The sequence below is a fragment of the Schistocerca serialis genome, chromosome 1 (assembly GCF_023864345.2).
Source record: "Schistocerca serialis cubense isolate TAMUIC-IGC-003099 chromosome 1, iqSchSeri2.2, whole genome shotgun sequence".
NCBI lineage: Eukaryota > Metazoa > Arthropoda > Insecta > Orthoptera > Acrididae > Schistocerca > Schistocerca serialis.
In genome coordinates, this window is record NC_064638.1 from 753,684,468 (window position 1) to 753,704,579 (window position 20,112).

A 20,112-nucleotide genomic window follows, 5' to 3' on the forward strand; every position below is an offset into this window, starting at 1 on the left:
TGGCTGCTCGTTTTAGATTAATTTAGTAACACGATGGACTGACAGGGTTAGACCTGTAATGGAAATGTATTTTAGCAAGAAAGTGGTTACATAGTTACTACTTCTACATGATGTACTATAAGTCTACATTAGAGAGGGAAGTTACAAAAAGTGTACAAAAAGATTTTTTATACATTATGACGATTTTCGTTAAATATCGTTTAGTAAATTAGAAAGACTAGAAATTTTCTTTGTTTTATTAAAAAATACATACCAACACTGCTCTTTTATTTGTACACATACACACGCAAGCGTCACACACATCAAACAGCAGAAATTACACGTATGTTGCCTTAAACACATCTGAGTTCATGGACTGCCATCGGCACAGCATGCAGCGGTTCCTTATTGATTCACGGACGTGAAAAAAATAGTACGGAGAAATATGTTAAAACACTCACTAATCAAGAAGGTTTCTGCATATGAACTGTTTTCTGTATAAAAGTATCTAGGCCCTGCACATGAACGCAGTGAAGCTGTCATGGAATTTGAAAAATCCGATTTGTTCAACAAGAAACTGTATTGTGCGTATTGGCAGTCCATATTCACAAGCAATTGAATTATTAAATGCCTTAAAACGATGTTACATTTATTACTCGATATTTTGTTGTTAAATGAAGTAACATGTAATACCTTTCCAATTACACATGAATAATCAAATAACTGATTAAGATTACACATTTAATTTTACAAAATGGTGAATCAGGCCTTGCACGACAACCATTTACATTCAAAATTCCACATACCCTTCTTTTTAGAAGATAGAGCCACCTTTTCCTCATAAACTTACGTTTACTGAAAGACAAAACGGTTCAGCTTATTTTATACGATTTTGCAGGTCTACAGAAAATTTTAACTGAGTAGTTAGAGGGAAGAACCACTCCCATTTGCTAAATAAACACGTTATTTGCGGATTAAGTCTAAGCAGGTTTACCGTGGAGCCTACGCCGTAAGTGGTGTTCGCCTTACACGCGACACTACGGAGGGGAAATGTAGTGCCTAGAATTACAAAGTATCCTTACGGCAAATGAAAAGTATTTTACATATTTGTCATCTTCGCACATCCAAACTACGCTTTTTGGCGGTCCCAGAACCAATAGTATATTGCAAAATCTGACATCGCAAATTACCATAAACTGTTATCGTATCCATATATAGAAAATCCTGTACCAGCAATATTTTATTGTTATTCCATTCTCTTAACAGTAGTTTTCAGCTGACGTCTGAGGTCTTTGAAGTTCCGAATGCGATGTACCAGCCATGGTGCCATACATCGGCAGTCCCTGTGTGTGTTCCGCGGTTGTTCCAGTGTGAAACGACACAACATTGTTCTGCTCCTGTATTCTATGCTAGAGGTGTGCGTGTGCGTGATGACTATCAGAATTAAAAGAATTGAGTGTTAGGCAGTTCTGTGGTTCTCAGCAGATCAAAAAACTTTTGCCAGAAGTGCTTCTGCTCAATAGTAGAGATGGTGGCGCCTTCTGTGACAAACAAACTTTTACCAACTGTGTTGCTGCTGAACGCCTGAGTCGAGACTGCTGAACAGAAAATGATTTACTGCTATACGTCAGTTCTTAGTTGATGGGAAGAGACATTCAGATATTTATAGATTTCGGATTTAGAGTGAAATACACCAGGGAGTTAGTAATAACTACCGTATTCCAACATCTTTTATTTGAAGGAGACAATACAGATTACTTGAGTACGATGTGCGTCACTCATTTTGGCAGTCTTCTGTGTAACTTCTTATTACAGATCCTGTTAAGGTACGGAAGTATTCTTCCTAATGGGAATTTATTGATTAGTTTGCTATTTCACTTGATGCTAATAGAAAGAGTAGATAATTGTGATGTCCTTCATGTATTTCTCGTCGAAGCATTTACCCGTTCAGGAGATGCATTCTGACGAAACTGGAATCAACATTAAAATAGGTGTCTAGCTATGTTGCATTCTTGGTATGTATACTATGCATATGTCAACACAATTTTCTTTCTGCTCTTGTATCCTGGAAGCTACGGATGATACATGTGTGGAATGTGTTCAGTTACCTTCCACGCGGAGACCTTCAGTGGAGTGAGTGGAGTGTGGAAGGTATACCAGTACAGAAATAAGCGATCTCCGACAGCGAGTTGGAAGGTAGTGACAAATAAATAGAATAACACAAAACAATTAACAAGCATTTCGCGTACTAAATATACTCCAGAGGAATCTCTGCATTTGACAGTGTTTCTCTTTTTCTCTAAATGGCCCACGTCTCAATGTTCTTGTGGAACGACTGTTGAGGTTTGGTCGTAAGCGTCCTGGTGAGGGAGTCGGCTCCCGGCAGTTGGAAGGAGCTGCCTCGGTAGCGGCGCGTTGCACGCCGGGAGGCGGTGACGTCGCCCGGCGGCTACTGCAGGCGCATCGTCACCCAGACGACGGCGCGCGGGTGCACGAGTCCGCCGATCTCGCAGTTGACGGTGCGCGTCTCGCCGTTCACGACGAACAGCGCCTCGTTGGCCGTGGTGACCATGTAGTGGCCGAACACCGCCGACGAGGCGATGGGCCGGTTGGGGGCGCCCCACTGCGCAAGCGCGGGAGACATGGCGCGACCCACGCCGGTGATCATCTCCACTTTACCTGCGCAACAGCGGTCCAGTTCGTACACACGAATCAAAGTCAGTGATCAAATATGGACAGGAGCATGTAATCTCTGTGTATAGGAAGTGAGGTAGCCCTGTCCAACAGTGGCGGTGGCAAACACAGGCTGTTAAAAAAAAAAAAAAAAAAAGTGTGTGAAATCTTATGGGACTTAACTGTTAAGGTCAGTCCCTAAGCTTACACACAACTTAACCTAAATTATCCTTAGGGAAAACACATATGCCCAGGCCGAGGGAGGACTCGAACCTTCCCCGGGATCAGCCGCACAGTCCATGACTGCAGCGCCTTAGACCGACGGCTAATCTCGCGCGGCCAGGCTGTTTCAATATACGAGGGTTGTAACTTTAATAATGGCAACTATTTATTTACAGCTCGTACAAAATAGATACGTGTTTCAAAGTTTTACTGACCTCCAAAGTAGTCACCAGCATTGTGTATAACCCGTTGCCAGCGATGTGGAAGTCGTAGGATACTCTTAGCAGTGACAGTAGTGTTGGCCGGCCGAGCGGTTCTAGGCGCTACAGTCTGGAACCGTGTGACCGCTACGGTCGCAGGTTCGAATCCTGCTTCGGGCATGAATGTGTGTGATGTCCTTAGGTTAGGTTGGTTTAAGTAGTTCTAAGTTCTAGGGGACTGATGACCTCGTAAGCTAAGTCCCATAGTACTCAGAACCATTTACACCATTTTGGATAGTTGTGTTGACAGTTCGAGCGTCGCAGTCTATTGCCTGACGAATTTGTAGCGGTTCTGAAGCGAATGCCGTGAAGTGTTTCCTTCAGTTTAGAAATCGAGTTGAACTTACTAGTGCTTAAGTCAGTGAGATGCAGTAGGTGGTATAGCACGGAGCAGTCCCATCACTCAAACAAATCAGTAACAGCTTGCACTGTACGTGCTTGAGCATTGTCCTGCAAAATGATGGTCAGGTCCTGCAGAAAGTGTCATTACTTCTGTCTCTATGCTGTTCATTTTTGGAACACAACCTACGACCAGCTTAGAGACAGAAGTGATGACACTTTCTGCAGGACCTGACCATCACTTTGCAGGACAACGCTCAAGCACGTACAGTGCAAGCTCTTACTGATTTGTTTGACTGATGGGGCTGCTAAGTGCTATACCACCTACTGCACTCACCTGGCTTAAGCCCTCGTAAGCTCAAATCGATTTCTAAACTGAAGGAAGCACTTCACGGCATTCACTTCAGAACTGCTACAAATTCGTCGTCCAATAGACCGCGCCGCTCGGACTGTCAACACAAATGGCACTGCTAAGAGTATCCTACGACTTCCACATCGCTGGCAACAGGTTATACACAATGCTGGTGACTACTTTGAAGGTCAGTCAAATTTTGAAGCCGGCCGCTGTGGCCGAGCGGTTCTAGGCGCTTCAGTCCGGAACCGCGCGACCGCTACGGTCGCAGGTTCGAATCCTGCCTCGGGCATGGATGTGTGTGATGTCCTTAGGTTAGTTAGGTTTAAGTAGTTCCAAGTTCTAGGGGACTGATGGCCTCAGATGTTAAGTCCCATAGTGCTCAGAGCCATTTGAACCATAAAACTTTCAAACACGTATCTATTTTGTACAAGCTGTATATAAATAGTTGCCACTCTTAAAGTTCCAAACCTCGAACACAAACGATTTATCAGCAGCACAATTCGACTGTTCGCAACCGATGCTGTTGGTTACAGGGAATTTTCGTCGTTGGACGATCGTAAGGACTTGTAGAAAAAATTTCAGAAACTTGTAGTGGATATAATGAATGGCAGGTCTCTTTAAGTGTGAGTACTTGTAAGATAATCCTTATAATGGAAGTCGTAGAGCCACTAATACTACCTATTCTTGATTATGGCGATCCTAGTCTCCAAGGACTTTACTATTTGAGGTCATGTCGTCTGGAACTGGTGACGGAAGTTTGTGCGCTATAGATTCGTGATGTACGGTGCGGTGTTTCGACGATACCATGCTGCCTATGAACAGCTATTATGGCTATGTGCTGATAAGCATAGATGTTATCATACCCTGGGTCAGCTGTATCGTCTTCTCAGTCATTGCACTCCTCCTTCCTATTCATATTCACGCCTTACACTAGAACCCGACTTTGGAACAAACTTCCTCAAAACATTAAAGAAATTAAAATCTTCTCAAACTTTAAAAGACAGATAATTTTTTTACAGGGACATTGTTGCTTGACGTAGGCCGAGAGGAACATATTTTAATCAGTAAAGTGATGACAGTTCGTGATTTTATCACACGCTGGACGCTTATCATTGAAGATGGTTTATATCAATTGAGGAGGGCTGAGAGCTTCACCCAGCCACGCCAATTGTTACTCTGTGGCATTTTGTAACAACTCCCAATGCCATCTGACGTAGCATTTATATACACCAGAAGATGCAACTTAACAGTAGCGAAACCAGTTGAGTGCGGCTCTAACCAATCTAAATAAATACAGCTACAGCGGACTGTTGGACCTTTCATTCAGTTTTATATTTTAATAGTTTTAACACTTGTATTTAAACCTCTATTACTCTGTATGAATTGTCAATATGTTATGTTCAAAAGACAGCTAATGGCCCACCTTCTTTCACTATAGCTCTCTCTTGTCCAGCTCAGTCTCCTCAATCTTCCCTCCCCCGCCACTTTTCCCTCCTCTTATCTACCGAGTTATCTATTTAAATTTTCTTCTTTCCTTGCAGCGGTTGTCACTTTCATTTCAATCTTCTCCTCTTTGTCTATCCCTTCCACTTCTTCTAATACCAAACAAGGCCTCCAAAGTGCTAAACTAATCAATATAATTCTTAACGTCTCCATTATTTTCTTCTTATTATTAGTGTTACTATTATTATTATTATTGCGAATTATAACTTTTCGTTAATAATCCTAATTTATTTACTGAGTTTGTTAAGTAATAACTAAATAATATCATTCTTAATTCCTCCATTGTTTTATTATCATTGTTAGTCTTACTATTATTAATAATATTGCCAATTATCATTTTTATTAATAACACAAATTATTATTATTGTGATTGTTATGTAATATTTTTCTGTGTGTGTTGTTACTGGTCACATGAATGAGAGGGCATTATCGCCTTAATCGGTTCAGGCTAAGTATGCAATAAATAAATACAACAAAGAAAAGGAATCCGATAGTGGCTGAACAACTTTAGCACACCACTCGTGTAAGTATTTAGTGGTAATACTAAGAAACGATACGAAATGGGACGATCACGTAAGATAAGTAGCAGGCAATGCTAATGTAAGGCTGAGATTTGTTGTGTAGGGTTCTTGGCAAATGCAGTGCATCAGTAAAGGAAATCTTATACACGATGCTGGTGCGACCAGTTATAGACTCTTGTCTCAGTATTTGGAGTCTTTATAAAGAAGGTTTGACAATAGACGTCGAACAACATCAGAGACGCGCTACTAGAATCATAAAAGGTCGATATACATCTTAGGAGAGTGCAACGAAAATGCTCAGGGAATCTTTGGGAGAAAGACGATGTTGTTCTCGCGCACTCTCTTGTTGGATAAATTCAGAGAACATGTATCCTAAGAAGACGTGCGATCTTGCTGCCACCAACGATGCATCTCGCTTAGGGACTATAACAATAAACTAACGGAGATTAGGGTCCCTAGAGAGGCATACAGTCATATTTTACTCACGCACTACGTGGATGAATCGGAAAGAAAACGAACAGTATTGATACGGTAATATTGGTACAATGCATTACACAGTGGCTTGGGAAGTGTATATGCCGATGTAGATACACTGCTGGCCATTAAAATTGCTACACCAAGAATAAATGCAGATTTATAAATAGGTATTCAGTGGACAAATATATTATACTAGAACTGACATGTGATTACATTTTCACGCAATTTGGGTGCATAGATCCTGAGAAATCAGTACCCAGAACAACCACCTCTGGCCGTAATAACGGCCTTAACACGCCTGGGCATTGAGTCAAACAAAGCTTGGATGGCGTGTACAGGTACAGCTGCCCATGCAGCTTCAACACGATGCCACAGTTCATCAAGAGTAGTGACTGGTGTATTGTGACGAGCCAGTTGCTCGGCCACCATTGACCAATTGGTGAGAGATCTGGAGAATGTGCTAGCCAGGGCAGCAGTCAAACATTTTCTGAACCCAGAAAGGCCCGTACTGGACCTGCAAAATGCGGTCGTGCATTACCCTGCTGAAATGTAGGGTTTCGCAGAGATCGAATGAAGGGTCGTAACACATCTGAAATGTAACGTCCACTGTTCAAAGTGCCGTCAATGCGAACAAGAGGTGACCGAGACATGTAACCAATGGCACCCCGTACCATCACGCCGGGTGGTATGCCAGTATGGCGATGACGAATACACGCTTGGTATGTGCCTTCACCGCGATGTCGGCAAACGCGGATGCGACCATCGTGATGCTGTAAATAGAACCTGGATTCATCCGAAAAAATTACGTTTTGCCATTCGTGCACCCAGATTCGTCGTCGAGTACACCATCGCAGGCGCTCCTGTCTGTGATGCAGCGTCGAGGGTAACCGCAGCCATGGTCTCCGAGCTGATAGTCCATGCTGCTGCAAACGTCGTCTTGCAAACGACTCCATCTGTTGACTCAGGGATCGAGACGTGACTGCACGATCCGTTACAGCCATGCGGATAAGATGCCTGTCATCTCGACTGCTAGTGATACGAGGCCGTTGGGATCCAGCACGGCATTCCGTATTACCCACCTGAACCCACCAATTCCATATTCTTCTGACAGTCATTGGATCTCGACCAACGCGAGCAGCAATGTCGCGGTACAATAAATCGCAATCGCGATAGGCTACAATTCGACCTTTATCAAAGTAGGAAACGTGATGGTACGTATTTCTCCTCCTTACACGAGTCATCCATCACAATGACGCTTCACCAGGCAACGCTGGTCAACTGCTGTTTGTGTATTCTCATTCGGTTGGAAACTTTCCTCATGGTGGCCTAGTGGAGACTTTCGAGTTTTTGCTTAGTGACTAGTTGTTAACATCCTGTATGGCAGGGCATTCTGGTAGAACGAAGGCCCAGTATGGCAAGTTTAGTGCCCTCGAACCTCTTTTCCTGAAGCTTTCATGCGGAGATACCCTAGGGATAAAACCTGAAGAGGAATAGTGAGAAGTTTCTCTGTCAGGACATCCACTGGGGCCGGCCGGTGTGGCCGTGCGGTTCTAGGCGCTTCAGTCTGGAACCGCGTGACCGCTACGGTCGCAGGTTCGAATCCTGCCTCGGGCGTGGATGTGTATGATGTTCCTAGGTTAGTTAGGTTTAAGTAGTTCTAAGTTCTAGGGGACTGATGGCCATAGATGTTAAGTCCCATAGTGCTCAGAGCCATTTGAACCATTTGAACACCCACTGGGAAGGGCGAGGCCACCCTGTGTCCAGAGTTACTTCCTATGTGTTTTTCCTCATTAAGGAAGATAGTCATGGGAAACGAAATATTGCTTGGGCTGCAAAAGAGAGCCTCCACCAGTAGAAAGCTTTGAACGCTCGATTAGATACTTAAAAAAAATATATTAAAAAAAGAATATTGTGAATGTGACAAAGGACCACGGAGGCTGTGTAAGCCCCAGCACGTGCAGAGAGAGGGTGGAACGAAGCTGAGCGTCAGCGAAAGGAGCCGCCCGTATCTGATATCCGCTACCGCTGTCCCACGCCAGCCACCAACAGGTGGTGCGAGCACAGCCAACAACTGGGTGTCTGTCGCAGCTACGGACGTCACCACTAAAGACCGAGAAACTGCTTTTGCGCTCGTTTTTATTACCCATAATATTTTTCTTAATTTACTGAAAGGCGAATGACTAGGCTCAAGCTTCAAGAACTTTGTGTTTGAGTGGGGACACTACAGCTCTGTTTTTTGTCTTATGATGAAATTACTAAAACCGCGTGTCGGCTTTTCAGTATGAGACATTCTCTGTTGTCTAACTACGGGGGCGTGGGCTCTCATTTAGAAAACTTTTTTACCAGTATTTGGCAGCCAAAAACTCGCTGTGGTGGTTATCGCTAGCGTACCAAACTTAAAGAGCCAAACGGCACTGCGACTTTAGATTGAGGGAAACTGTCTTTAATGATATCAAATAAATAATAGTTCACGTAGTGAATGACCTTCTACAAGATCTATCCCCTCTTTGAACCATTGCCTTTGGATAATTTTAAGTAGAAGGAAACACGAACGAGGCTCGTCTGTGTTTTGAAAGCAAATAAATAAAGATAAGAGTGAAGGCATGGTATTTGGAAGAGAGAAAGGGATCAACGGAAGTATTACCTTGAATGGAGAACCCCTCAAGGTGGTAGAAAGTTTCACTTCCTTAGGGAGTGAACTATCTAGGGATGGAAGAATAACTAACGAAGTTAATAGGAGGTTACAGAAGGGAGGCAATTTCTGCCAAACAATAAAACACCTGATTTGGAATAAGGAAGTTTCAGAAAAAGCAAAATTCCTTATGTATAAGAATTATTACTTCCCTATTGTCACCTATGGTGGAGAAACATGGACGATGACAGAAAGGGTCTGGAGCAGACTGCAAGCAGGGGAAATGAAATTTCTCAGAGCAGTTAAGGGGAAAAACAAGAAAGGGTAGAGTAAGGAATGTAGAGATTAGGAAGGACCTTAAACAAGAAAGTATGAGAGTAGAAATTGAAAAAAAAGAGATTAAGATGGTACGGGTATGTTAAGAGGATGCATGGGCAGAGACTCCCCAAAGTTATGGAAGAACTAAAGATGGAAGGGAAAAGACCTAGAGGGCGCCCAAGAACACCGTGGAAAATGGGAATGAGAATATCTGTAGAAAGAAGAGGTGTGACCTGGCAGCAAGTGGAGGAAGAAAAGTGATGTGAGGACCGAGCCAAATGGAGAGGACTCGTCAGCACCCAGACCCGGCAGTAGCTGGTGCGGGATTCGGATATAGATAGATAGGAAAATGACCACCGCTATGATCTTCCGCTGATGCCTGGTTAGTTAAGAGGAGTAAGCTCGAATTCCAGAGGATAACGGATGAATTGCCCCCCCCCTCCCCCAACAAGCTATCCAGATTTACGTTTTCTGTGATTTCCATAAATCGCTTAAGATAAATGTCGGGATGGTTCCTTTCAAAGGGCACAGTTGATTGCCTTTCCCATTCTTTCCAAATCCGGCCTTGCGCTCCCTCTCTAATGACGACGTTGTCGACAGGATATTAAACCCTAATCTGCCTTCTTTACTCCCTTCCTTTTAGAAGATTGAACTGACAACAGCGTCGATATGCACAGAAATAAAACTGCATTTCTTCCTTCAACTGACTGACATGACGCCACTACTAACAGGTACCAGACACTTGCCATAGGTTGGTAGGTGGAACAGTCCGTGGCAAATACATTAACTGGCCAATTAAAATGTTATTTGTCGACATCAGTAAACACAGTTTGTTCTAGTCTGTGCATGATGAAGATGCTGCCTTTGAAATGTTCATATTTATGATGACGCATGGCTGCATTTCTGGGGATGGACTCGGAGAACAATCGACGTCGCAATTCTGAAAGCCCTCATCGATTATACCATTCTACCACAAATAAATTACTTGGTGCGACTGGATAAAACTGAGACCCATTTCTTGGCTAACGCAAGAAGCCAGAGAAACAGGTCAAGACGGACAGCTGGACAGAATTAATGCCAGCGCTATCTGCTGATACAGCGAAAACAGCTGCCGAAACGTCAGGGTGGTTACCCATTTTACTGTCAAGTGAAGGTGCCAGGAGCGTATCACTACAATAGAAAGATAAAGACACCATGGTCTAGATGGCCCGCGTACTTTTTGTGGATTACGTGACCAGACCCAAGGCGATGGGAAAACAAGTACGGGCCCTACATGTATAAATAATCCCCATTTTTAGTCAAAAGGATCACACACAGTCTGGCGGCCATTGTCTACGAGGGGAGGTCTACACTGGTCCATGAGGTGACATGGTCCTACAAGCAGCCACCAGGAGAATTGGCCTTTGCTAACTGCAGTCTTACTGCCAGCTCTAAGTCCAATGCTGTGGACTTAGCGCCTTCCAGCTGGTGGAACACTAGCGAGTGTTCTGTTCAGGAGGGCAGCTGTCCGAGACCGCGGCAGTGCAACCATATGCCCCTGCTTCTTGCAAGGGCTCCTGCTGAGGTCTATCTTCCTCTACATTTTGGTGGATCCCTCTTCTGATACCAACATCTACAGGAGGACGACCCCTAGCATGAGGGCCTGATCATGCCAATGGAGGTATTCAGCAGCAGTACGCCTGCTCATGGGAGGTGGTCAGGTGATTGCACCACCCTGTTCTCCAACAGCTGCCCCCATCCACAGGACAGAAGGCTGGAAGTAGGCTCGCAGGTGACCTACCGGCTGGTAGGTGCCAAATTGTCAGCATCGGACATAGGGCCAGCAGTAGATCCACATTAGTGGAGGGCAGGTCTCATGGTGGCTGCTTGTAAAACCATATCGTCTTGTGGACCAGTGTAGAGCTCTCCTCGTAGATGGTGGCTTCCAGACTATGTGACACTCCTTTGACTTAAAAAAATGAAGGCTGTTTATTCTACATAGGTGAGTACTTGTTTTGTTACCGCATCGAGTCTGGTCAAAAATGGCTGTGAGCACTGTGGGACTTAGCAAATTGTTCAAATGGTTTTGAGCACTATGGGACTTAACATCTGAGGTCATAAGTCCCCTAGAACTTAGAACTACTTAAACCTAACTAACCTAAGGACATCATACACATCCATGCCCGAGGCAGGATTCGAACCTGCGACCGTAGCGGTCTCGCGGTTCCAGACTGAAGCGCCTATAACCGCTCGGCCACACTGGCCGGCCGAGTCTGACCACGTAGGCCACAAGTCCGCTGGCCTGGTATGAAATAACTGGACCATCTAGATGGTCATTTCTTTGCTTTTCTTTTGTGCCGATATTATTTACGCTCATGTGTCGTCCGCTTGGAAACCACATGAGGTAACCATTCTGACGCTTTGGCAGCTGTATTTGCTACATCAGTTGGTAGCCCCGGCGTAACTGCCCTACTGTCTGTCTTGACTTGCTTATCTGGCTCCTTGAGTTAGCCGAGGAAGGTGGCTTAGTTTTTACCCATTTGCACCAAATAATTTATTTGTGGCACAACAACATCCAAAGACTCCGCAAATCTGAAAACATGAGTGTAGTCTGCAGTTTGTGCAGTAAGAATTATTAGTGTGACCTTTTTACAACGAACTATAACCTCTAGGTATGTGGACAAAATACTATCATCTTTTTTCAGAGAACCAACAACGAATATTTCATGCAGGTCAATGCAAGGGAACACATCGCCAGTGTGTCATTGACAGTTTTACGCGATATTTTTGGTGATATTATGCTTGACTGGCTCGTCCCCCACATCTAAATTCAAGTGATTCTTTATATTCAGGTTCTTATGAAACATACGGGCATGCAAACAATCCCCATATATCCAAGAGTTAGAAGACAGTATTCAGCTAGTGATTTCCAGATTTCTGGCAGCAGAAACTCGACAACATGTTCTGAAGCTGTCAGGCTTCTCTTGCCGCAGAGGACCATCGTTTTGAGCATCTGCTGTAAACAACCATCATGCGACAGTTGCCAAGAGGAATGACCTGTGCACATCCCGTGCTAACTGTCGGCAAGTGTTCGCGTCGTGCGTGGAACAGGGTATGAGACTAAGAGCAGAAGGTATGCGATAAATTCAAAACGTGTGCGTATTGTCTCATGCAGTGAGAATTGTGACACCGTTCAGTACGATATGTTAACGGATGAGGACATTAAGCTCCGCTAGAGCTCGAGAATAGTGAGCTACCTCCTGGCACGGAGTGTCACCTTCCTTTTATTTCCATAATCATCCGTAACAACAAAACACTGTACTGCACTAGCAGTCACTAAAGTCATTCTATTTGTACAGTTTCACTTTTGACACATGAAAAATATTGGCAAATAACTACCAGAACTAACTCACAATCAGTTTAACAACTCACGCATCAACGTTCTGACAAGAATAAAATACAGAACACTGGAAGCGAAACTGAGGATTTTTAAAAGATGATCAGTGTGGGTAGTCCTGACGCGGCTGAAATTGGAAGCAAGACTAAAGAAAAATCAAGACACGTTCATAGGATTTGATGACCTGGAAAAATGTTCGACAACGTGAAGTGTTGTAAGATGATCGAAATTCTGAGAAATTAGGAGTAGCTATAATAACAAATGGATAATACACAATACGCACAAGAACGAAGACACAATAGTAAGACTGGAAGATGAAGAACGAAGTCCTCGGATTAAAAATGGCGTAAGACTGGGATGTAGTCTTTAGGCCCCAGTGTTTAGTATACACATCGGAGCAGCAATGATAGACAAAAAGGAGAAATGTTCACGAATTGGGTTAGAATTAGGGGTGGAAGGGTATCAGTGATAAGGTTCACTGATAAAACTGTCATCCTCAGTGAAGGTGAAGAGGAATTGCAGTATGTGTTGAATGGAATGAACAGTCTAATGAGTTCAGAACGTGGACTGAGAGTACGCCGAAGAAAGAAGAAAATAATGAAGAGAAGCAGAAATGAGATTAGTGATGAACTTAAAATCAAAACTGTTGACCAGGAATTAGACGATCTGAAAGCATTCTGCTACCCTGGAACCGAAGTAACACATTTTGAACGAAGCAAGGAGGACGTAAAAAGCAGATTATCTCAGGTATTTCCGACCAAGAGAAGTGTGGTGGTCTTTAACGTCGACCTTAACATGAGGAAGAAATTTCTAGAAAGTACGTGTAGTACATAGTATTGTACGGTAGTGATTCATGGTCTATCGGAAATCCGGAGAAGACGATAATAGAAACGTTTGTGATGTGGTGTCATAGAAAGATGTTGAAAATTAGGTAGACTGATAAGAAATTAGGAGATTCTCCACAGAATCGGAGAGGATGGGAATATATGGAGAATACTGACGCGAAGGTGGGACAGAATGACAGGGTACGTGTTAGGACAGCGGGAAATAACTTTCATAGTGCTAGGAGGGCCGTAGAGGATAAAAACTGAACGGGAAGATAGAGATTTGAGTATACCCTGTAAATAATCGAGGATTTGACGTGCAAGAGCTGCAATGAGGGGAAAAGTTTGAGGTTGGCACGCTATGCTTTGTAATAAGTTCGAAGATTCAGTTATTGTCACAAGGAACTAAACTCTAATGACGAACTCTCGTATGGCGCCTGGGATGACGTAAAAGATGCTTGGAGTTTGAAGCCTCGTCCGCAGAGAAGTGAGACGATCGCTGTACTTCCGTAGACACGAGAGACAAACTGATGCACAGTTGCTGATTGTAGATTAGATTAGATTAATACTAGTTCCATGGATCATGGATACGATATTTCGTAATGATGTGGAACGAGTCAAATTTTCCAATACATGACATAATTCAGTTAGTTTAACAACATACTTAAGTTAATATAACAACTTTTTTATTTTCTGTGTTTTTTTATTTTTTATTTTTTTAATATTTTTTGTTTTTTTTTCTTTTTTTCTTAATTTATGTCTAAAAATTCCTCTATGGAGTAGAAGGAGTTGTCATTCAGAAATTCTTTTAATTTCTTCTTAAATACTTGTTGGTTATCTGTCAGACTTTTGATACTATTTGGTAAGTGACCAAAGACTTTAGTGCCAGTATAATTCACCCCTTTCTGTGCCAAAGTTATATTTAATCTTGAATAGTGAAGATCATCCTTTCTCCTAGTATTGTAGTTATGCACACTGCTATTACTTTTGAATTGGGTTTGGTTGTTAATAACAAATTTCATAAGAGAGTATATATACTGAGAATCTACTGTGAATATTCCTAGATCCTTAAATAAATGTCTGCAGGATGATCTTGGGTGGACTCCAGCTATTATTCTGATTACACGCTTTTGTGCAATAAATACTTTATTCCTCAGTGATGAATTACCCCAAAATATGATGCCATATGAAAGCAATGAGTGAAAATAGGCGTAGTAAGCTAATTTACTAAGATGTTTATCTCCAAAATTTGCAATGAACCTTATTGCATAAGTAGCTGAACTCAAACGTTTCAGCAGATCTTTCAATTTAATCTCTCATCAATGGACACACCTAAAAATTTGGAATATTCTACCTTAGCTATATGCTTCTGATTAAGGTCTATATTTATTAATGGAGTCATACCATTCACTGTACGGAACTGTATGTACTGTGTCTTATCAAAATTCAGTGAGAGTCCGTTTACAAAGAACCACTTAGCAATTTTCTGAAAGACAGTATTGACAATTTCATCAGTTAATTCTTGTTTGTCAGGTGTGATTACTATACTTGTATCATCAGCAACCCTAGATGGGTAGATGCGGAACAACCTTTTCATTTCCAAAAATTAAACATATTATCATGATTATTGACGGTGCCCGTAAAAGGAATTAGTTTTCGTTGAAAAGTAAGTTGTTTTAATTGACTTACATGTATCTTCCACTAAGTAATTGGAAAATCAGAGATAATTTCAAGCAACACCACACCGTGAAAAGCAATGTACTCATTCAAATGATACTGTATCACATGGCTTGAAATTTATTCACATTAAATGGTACTTGTAGTACAGCTTTACTAGGAGCTGAGAAATACGCACTATGCAGCAGCTCAGATGTTACAATAAAACTCGGAATTGGCTTCGTGTAGTCGTACTCACCTGTCAGCAGGTTGAGGAAGAGTATGTCTTCCTTATCGGTGGCGCTGGCGTACAGATCGTAGCCGTGAGTTGTCTGCGATGGGTAGAACGTGATGTCGCTGATGTTTAGCGTCGTCTTCACATCGAACATAAACTTCAGGCCGTTCTCTGAAAATAGTTGCAACGAATTATGAGTTCTTGTGATCATTTTAACGACTCAGCAAGGCAGACGTCAGGAGGAGACTGGTCCTGATGAAGGAAGTTATATTTAAACAAAAGCTCCGCTGGTTCCAATACTGATATGGAATTAAGGAAGTCGTTCATGAGACTCTATGTTTAAAATATAGCGTTACATGGACGTGAAAAATGACCGCAAACCATGAGAGCCGATAGAAATGGAAGTTGTCAAACGAAGGAAGTGATGAGACGAAAGACGATACGCAGAAGGTAATGGCGTACCGTGAAAAGTACGGCACAGCCTTCGCCTCCCGAGAACCCACGAGGCGGCGACACGGAACCGGAGGGGCTGAAAGCTATCGCCATCTGTGCGATGGTGGACGTACGTACGATCTAGACACGACAGGAATCACGTGTGGACCGCTGCGCATCGAGGCGCCTAGCCGAGAACTGACGCTTTTAGCATGGTTGTGGCACATCAGAGGCGAGCGATAACTCAGTGGACGGTTTCATGTGCTGTGTGGAATCTTTACGCTAGCGATGGGCGGCAGTCGCTTGCGGTGAGATTGTACCGAATTGTTCCATCTATGTGGAAGGGCACGGGGAGGTATGCGGGAGATCAAGCTATACACATGTTGTCGTTTGAGTTCTGCTGCTGTGTGGACCGTTGAAAGGTGGGGCCACAGATCGGACTCATTACTTTTATATTACGATGCTAAGCTGAGAGGATTTTGTAGTGTTACCATGTACTGCGTCTTATTTAAATGTGTTGCTTTTGTTCGATGTATTAATTTAGGCAGTAAGAAAATAGGGTACAATTTAATTCTAGTAAAAGTAAAATCAAGTGGTTCTCGTTAAATCATAAAGAAAGGTTGGTTTTCACTAAGCATTTCAGTTCCAAAGCAAGTTTGCTTTCTTAAAGTGAAAATTGTAGATAGTTTGCTTGTCTTCACTATAAAGGCCGACAAACCATCGTCGACTCATGCCAGCCCTTCCACTCCATGGTATGATCATTGTTCTACAATTATAATAAGTAGCATAAATGTTGAAAGAAATATATTGAAAACTGACTGTAAACGGTTAGAGGACATCTGACAGTGCGATCAAAATTAATTAATTTCGCACTGAAAGTAGCAGTATAGGTCAGGAGATTTTGGATGGAGTAGATGGGCAGGTATCAAAATTTTAGGAGGATGTAGGAGCTGAAGAAGGATAGTTCCAATACCTGGTAGCTTATGGTCCTAATACGTTTAACAGAGATCGAGAAGAGACAATGGTTAAAGTTCATGGTAATCCTGTTGAGGAAAAACCATTAAAATCTCAGGCCGGACACCATGATTTAGGTTTCCTTTGGTATCTTAGAATTACCTGAGTGAACTCGCGGAATAGTTACTTCAAGAAGACCAGTTTTTTTCCACTGTGCTTCTCCAGTTCGCGGGTTCTGTCTCAAATGACCACAGCATTTTTAATTCGTCATGTATTGTAAACACGAATTGCTTGGATGTGCAGAACGTGTTCAATCAACACACATACAGTCAGACAAACAACACGTGAAAACAAAAACAGAAAAATGTGACAACACTTTTAAAAACAAATGACATTGTTATACGCACAAAACGGAAGCTGGATTGTTATTTAGTACGTTACGAACCACAGTGACTACATGAAAAGGTTGAGTCTTTTAAATAGTTTTCCACATAAGGGAATGCTGCATGTTTTTGAAATAATGGAATTAGTGTAAGTCAGATTCTATTTTATTGTAAAAGAAGCTGTTATGAATTGTTTTAAATCTATAACCAATATGTGACAACGAAAATATCTTGTAATATTCCAAGACGCACAGTGAAGATATTTTATTAAAAACGCGAAACTTGTCTGTGTCCTCAAATAAAGTTAAAAAAAGTAATGTACACCATACAAAAGGAGGTGGCAACCACTGCGAATTATATTAGTGGTCACCACAAGAAACTTGTTTTATACTTGTCTCCAATCGGTACTGGTATAATTTGTACGGTCAAAAATTATCTCCCATAGAAATACATTCGTATTTTAAAAAAAAATATGTTTGTTTATTTGGCTTTTGAGTTCCCGCTAAAAAGGTCGAATGGTCGTCATTAGTGAGTAAGCTACCTTGTGGCCCGTGAATAAAGTTATCTGAAACTGACTTCAGTTTGCGCTGCAAAAAAAAAGCTGAACAGTCTGCGTCCAGCGGCAGAAAAAAATTAAAGGTTCAGGTTAGGATAAAATAAGGTATGGAAGAAATTGGCCTTCTGTGAAACGGAGCTCAGTTCAAACAGCCAAAATTCCACTAAGCATTCTTTTGAAAATATTGGCTATTTTGCCATCTCAAGAATTCGACACGGAGGAGATAAATGATAATTTCTGTCAGCTGCCGACTGAAAAAATGAGAGGAATAAGCCTAACAAAATAATTACGTCTAGGCCTTTCCATGCTGTAAGAGGGCGCGCACCATGGTATTAAAAAAAAACTTTTTGTCTGAAATTTTTGTGGCGATTGCCTCCAAGTTGCTATTCGAACGATCAGCACAAATACTGTGCAATGTGTAACTGCCGCGCCGCCTCCCTCGGCAGCACGGATGATGCGTAGCAGAGGAGCAGACGAGTAGTGGGCTCACCGGTGACGCGCTGCACGACGAGCGTGACGCCGTCGCGGCCGTGGTCTACGGTGACGACGGCGCGGCTGTCAGGGGCGACTGTGGGTCGGCCGAGCAGCGCGGGCTTGCGCGCCAGCACCGCGTCCGACAGGTGGTCCAGCAGCACCTGGCCCGCGGCGCGCCCCGTCACCGGCTCCTCGCACTCCAGGATCGCGTACCCGTCTGCCGGCAGGACAGACGACGATTGACAAAGACATAGCTTGGGATATACACTGAAGCGCCAAAGAAACTGGTACAGGTATGCATATTCAAATACAGAAATATGTAAACAAACTGAATATGGCGCTGTTGTCAGCAGCGTCTACATAAGACAACGAGTGCCTAGCGGAGTTGTTAGATCGGTTACTGCTGCTACAATGGCATGTTATCAAGATTTAAGTGAGTTTTAATGTGATGTTATAGTCGGCGTACGAGCTATGGGATACAATATCTCCGAGGTAGCGATGAAGTGGGGATTTTCCCGTGTGACCATTTCACGAGTGTACCGTGAATATCACCAACCCTTAAAACATCAAACCTCCAACATTGCTGTGGCCGGAAGAAGATGGTGCAAGAACTGGACCAACAACAACGGAAGAGAATCGTTCAACGTGACACAAGTGCAATCCTTCTGCAAATAGCTGCTGATTTCAGTGCTAGGCCATCAACAAGTGTCAGCGTGAGAACCACTCAACGAATCATCATCGATATGTGCTTTCGGAGCCGAAGGCCAACACGTGTACCGTTGATGACTGCACGACACGAAGCCCAGGCCTGTCAACATCGGCATTGGATTGTTGATGACTGGAAACATGTTGCCTGTTCGGAAGACTCTCGTTTCAAATTGTATCGAGTGGATGGACGTGTACAGGTATGGTGACAACCTCATGAATCCATCATGTCAACAGGGGACTGCTCAAGCTGGTGGAAGCTCTGTAATGGTGTGGGGCGTGTGTAGTTGGAGTGATATAGGAACCTTGATACGTCTGTATACGACTCTGACAGGTGACATGCACGTAAGCACCCTGTCTGATCACCTGCATCCATTCACGTCCATTGTGCATTCCGGCGGACTTGGGCAATTCCAGCAGCATAATGCGACACCCCACACGTCCAGACTTGCAACATAGTGGCTTCGGGAACTCTCTTCTGAGTTTAAACAGTTCCGCTGGCCACCGAACTCCCCAGACACGAACATTATTGAGCATATCTTGGACACCTTGCAACATGCTGTTCAGAAGAGATCTCCACTCCCTCGTACTCTTGCTGATTTATGGACAGCCCTGCAGGATTCATGGTGTCAATTCCCTCCAGCACTACTTCAGACGTTAGTCGAGTCCATGCCACGTCATGTTGCGGCACTTCTGCGTGGTCCCAGGTCCCTACACGATACTAAGCACATGTACCAGTTTCTTTGGCTTTTCTACGTAAATAGTTTAAATATAAAATTCATCATGAATATGCTAATTACAGCGTATCTGACCATAATTTTTTATAAATAATGCACGTCCTTTTCTTTCTAATTATATTTGACATGCCTTGCAAATACAAATTCTTAATTATCAATATTTTATAAAACTTAGTTAATAAATGTTTTTTAAGTTTAAAAAAACATAATAGCTTTATTAACTAGTCTTTTATAAAATATCGATAAATAATTCATATTTGCAATGCATGTGATATGAATTAGGAAGGAGAAGAGGTGTATTTTTCTTAAGAGATAATGATAGTAAGTATTCGACAAGTTTTACAGGTAAATGATATAGTTATTCGAATTCCTGCATAACTACTACACCCCTCGTCCATTTGAACTTGCTTAATGTACCAGTGATCAAGCCGAGGTCTGCTGTAATTATGTAAGTCTGAAAGTGAAGTAAGTCTGAAAGTAAATACTGGTTTAATGTTATTT

The 20,112-nt window shown here is 42.7% G+C and overlaps 1 protein-coding gene across 1 annotated transcript in view; it reads right to left on the reverse strand.

Moving 5' to 3' along the window:
• Positions 1 to 218: 218 nt before the first annotated feature.
• Positions 219 to 20,112, reverse strand: part of LOC126482112 (follistatin-related protein 5-like) — a 505,334-nt gene continuing 485,440 nt past the window's right edge. Inside the window, exons 15-17 of the mRNA XM_050106091.1 lie at positions 18,186 to 18,386; positions 15,395 to 15,541; positions 219 to 2,658 (exon numbers count right to left, since the gene is read on the reverse strand). Of these exons, the coding sequence (XP_049962048.1) occupies positions 2,429 to 2,658; positions 15,395 to 15,541; positions 18,186 to 18,386 (578 nt within the window). The 3' untranslated portion in view covers positions 219 to 2,428. The remainder of the gene's footprint in view (positions 2,659 to 15,394; positions 15,542 to 18,185; positions 18,387 to 20,112) is intronic.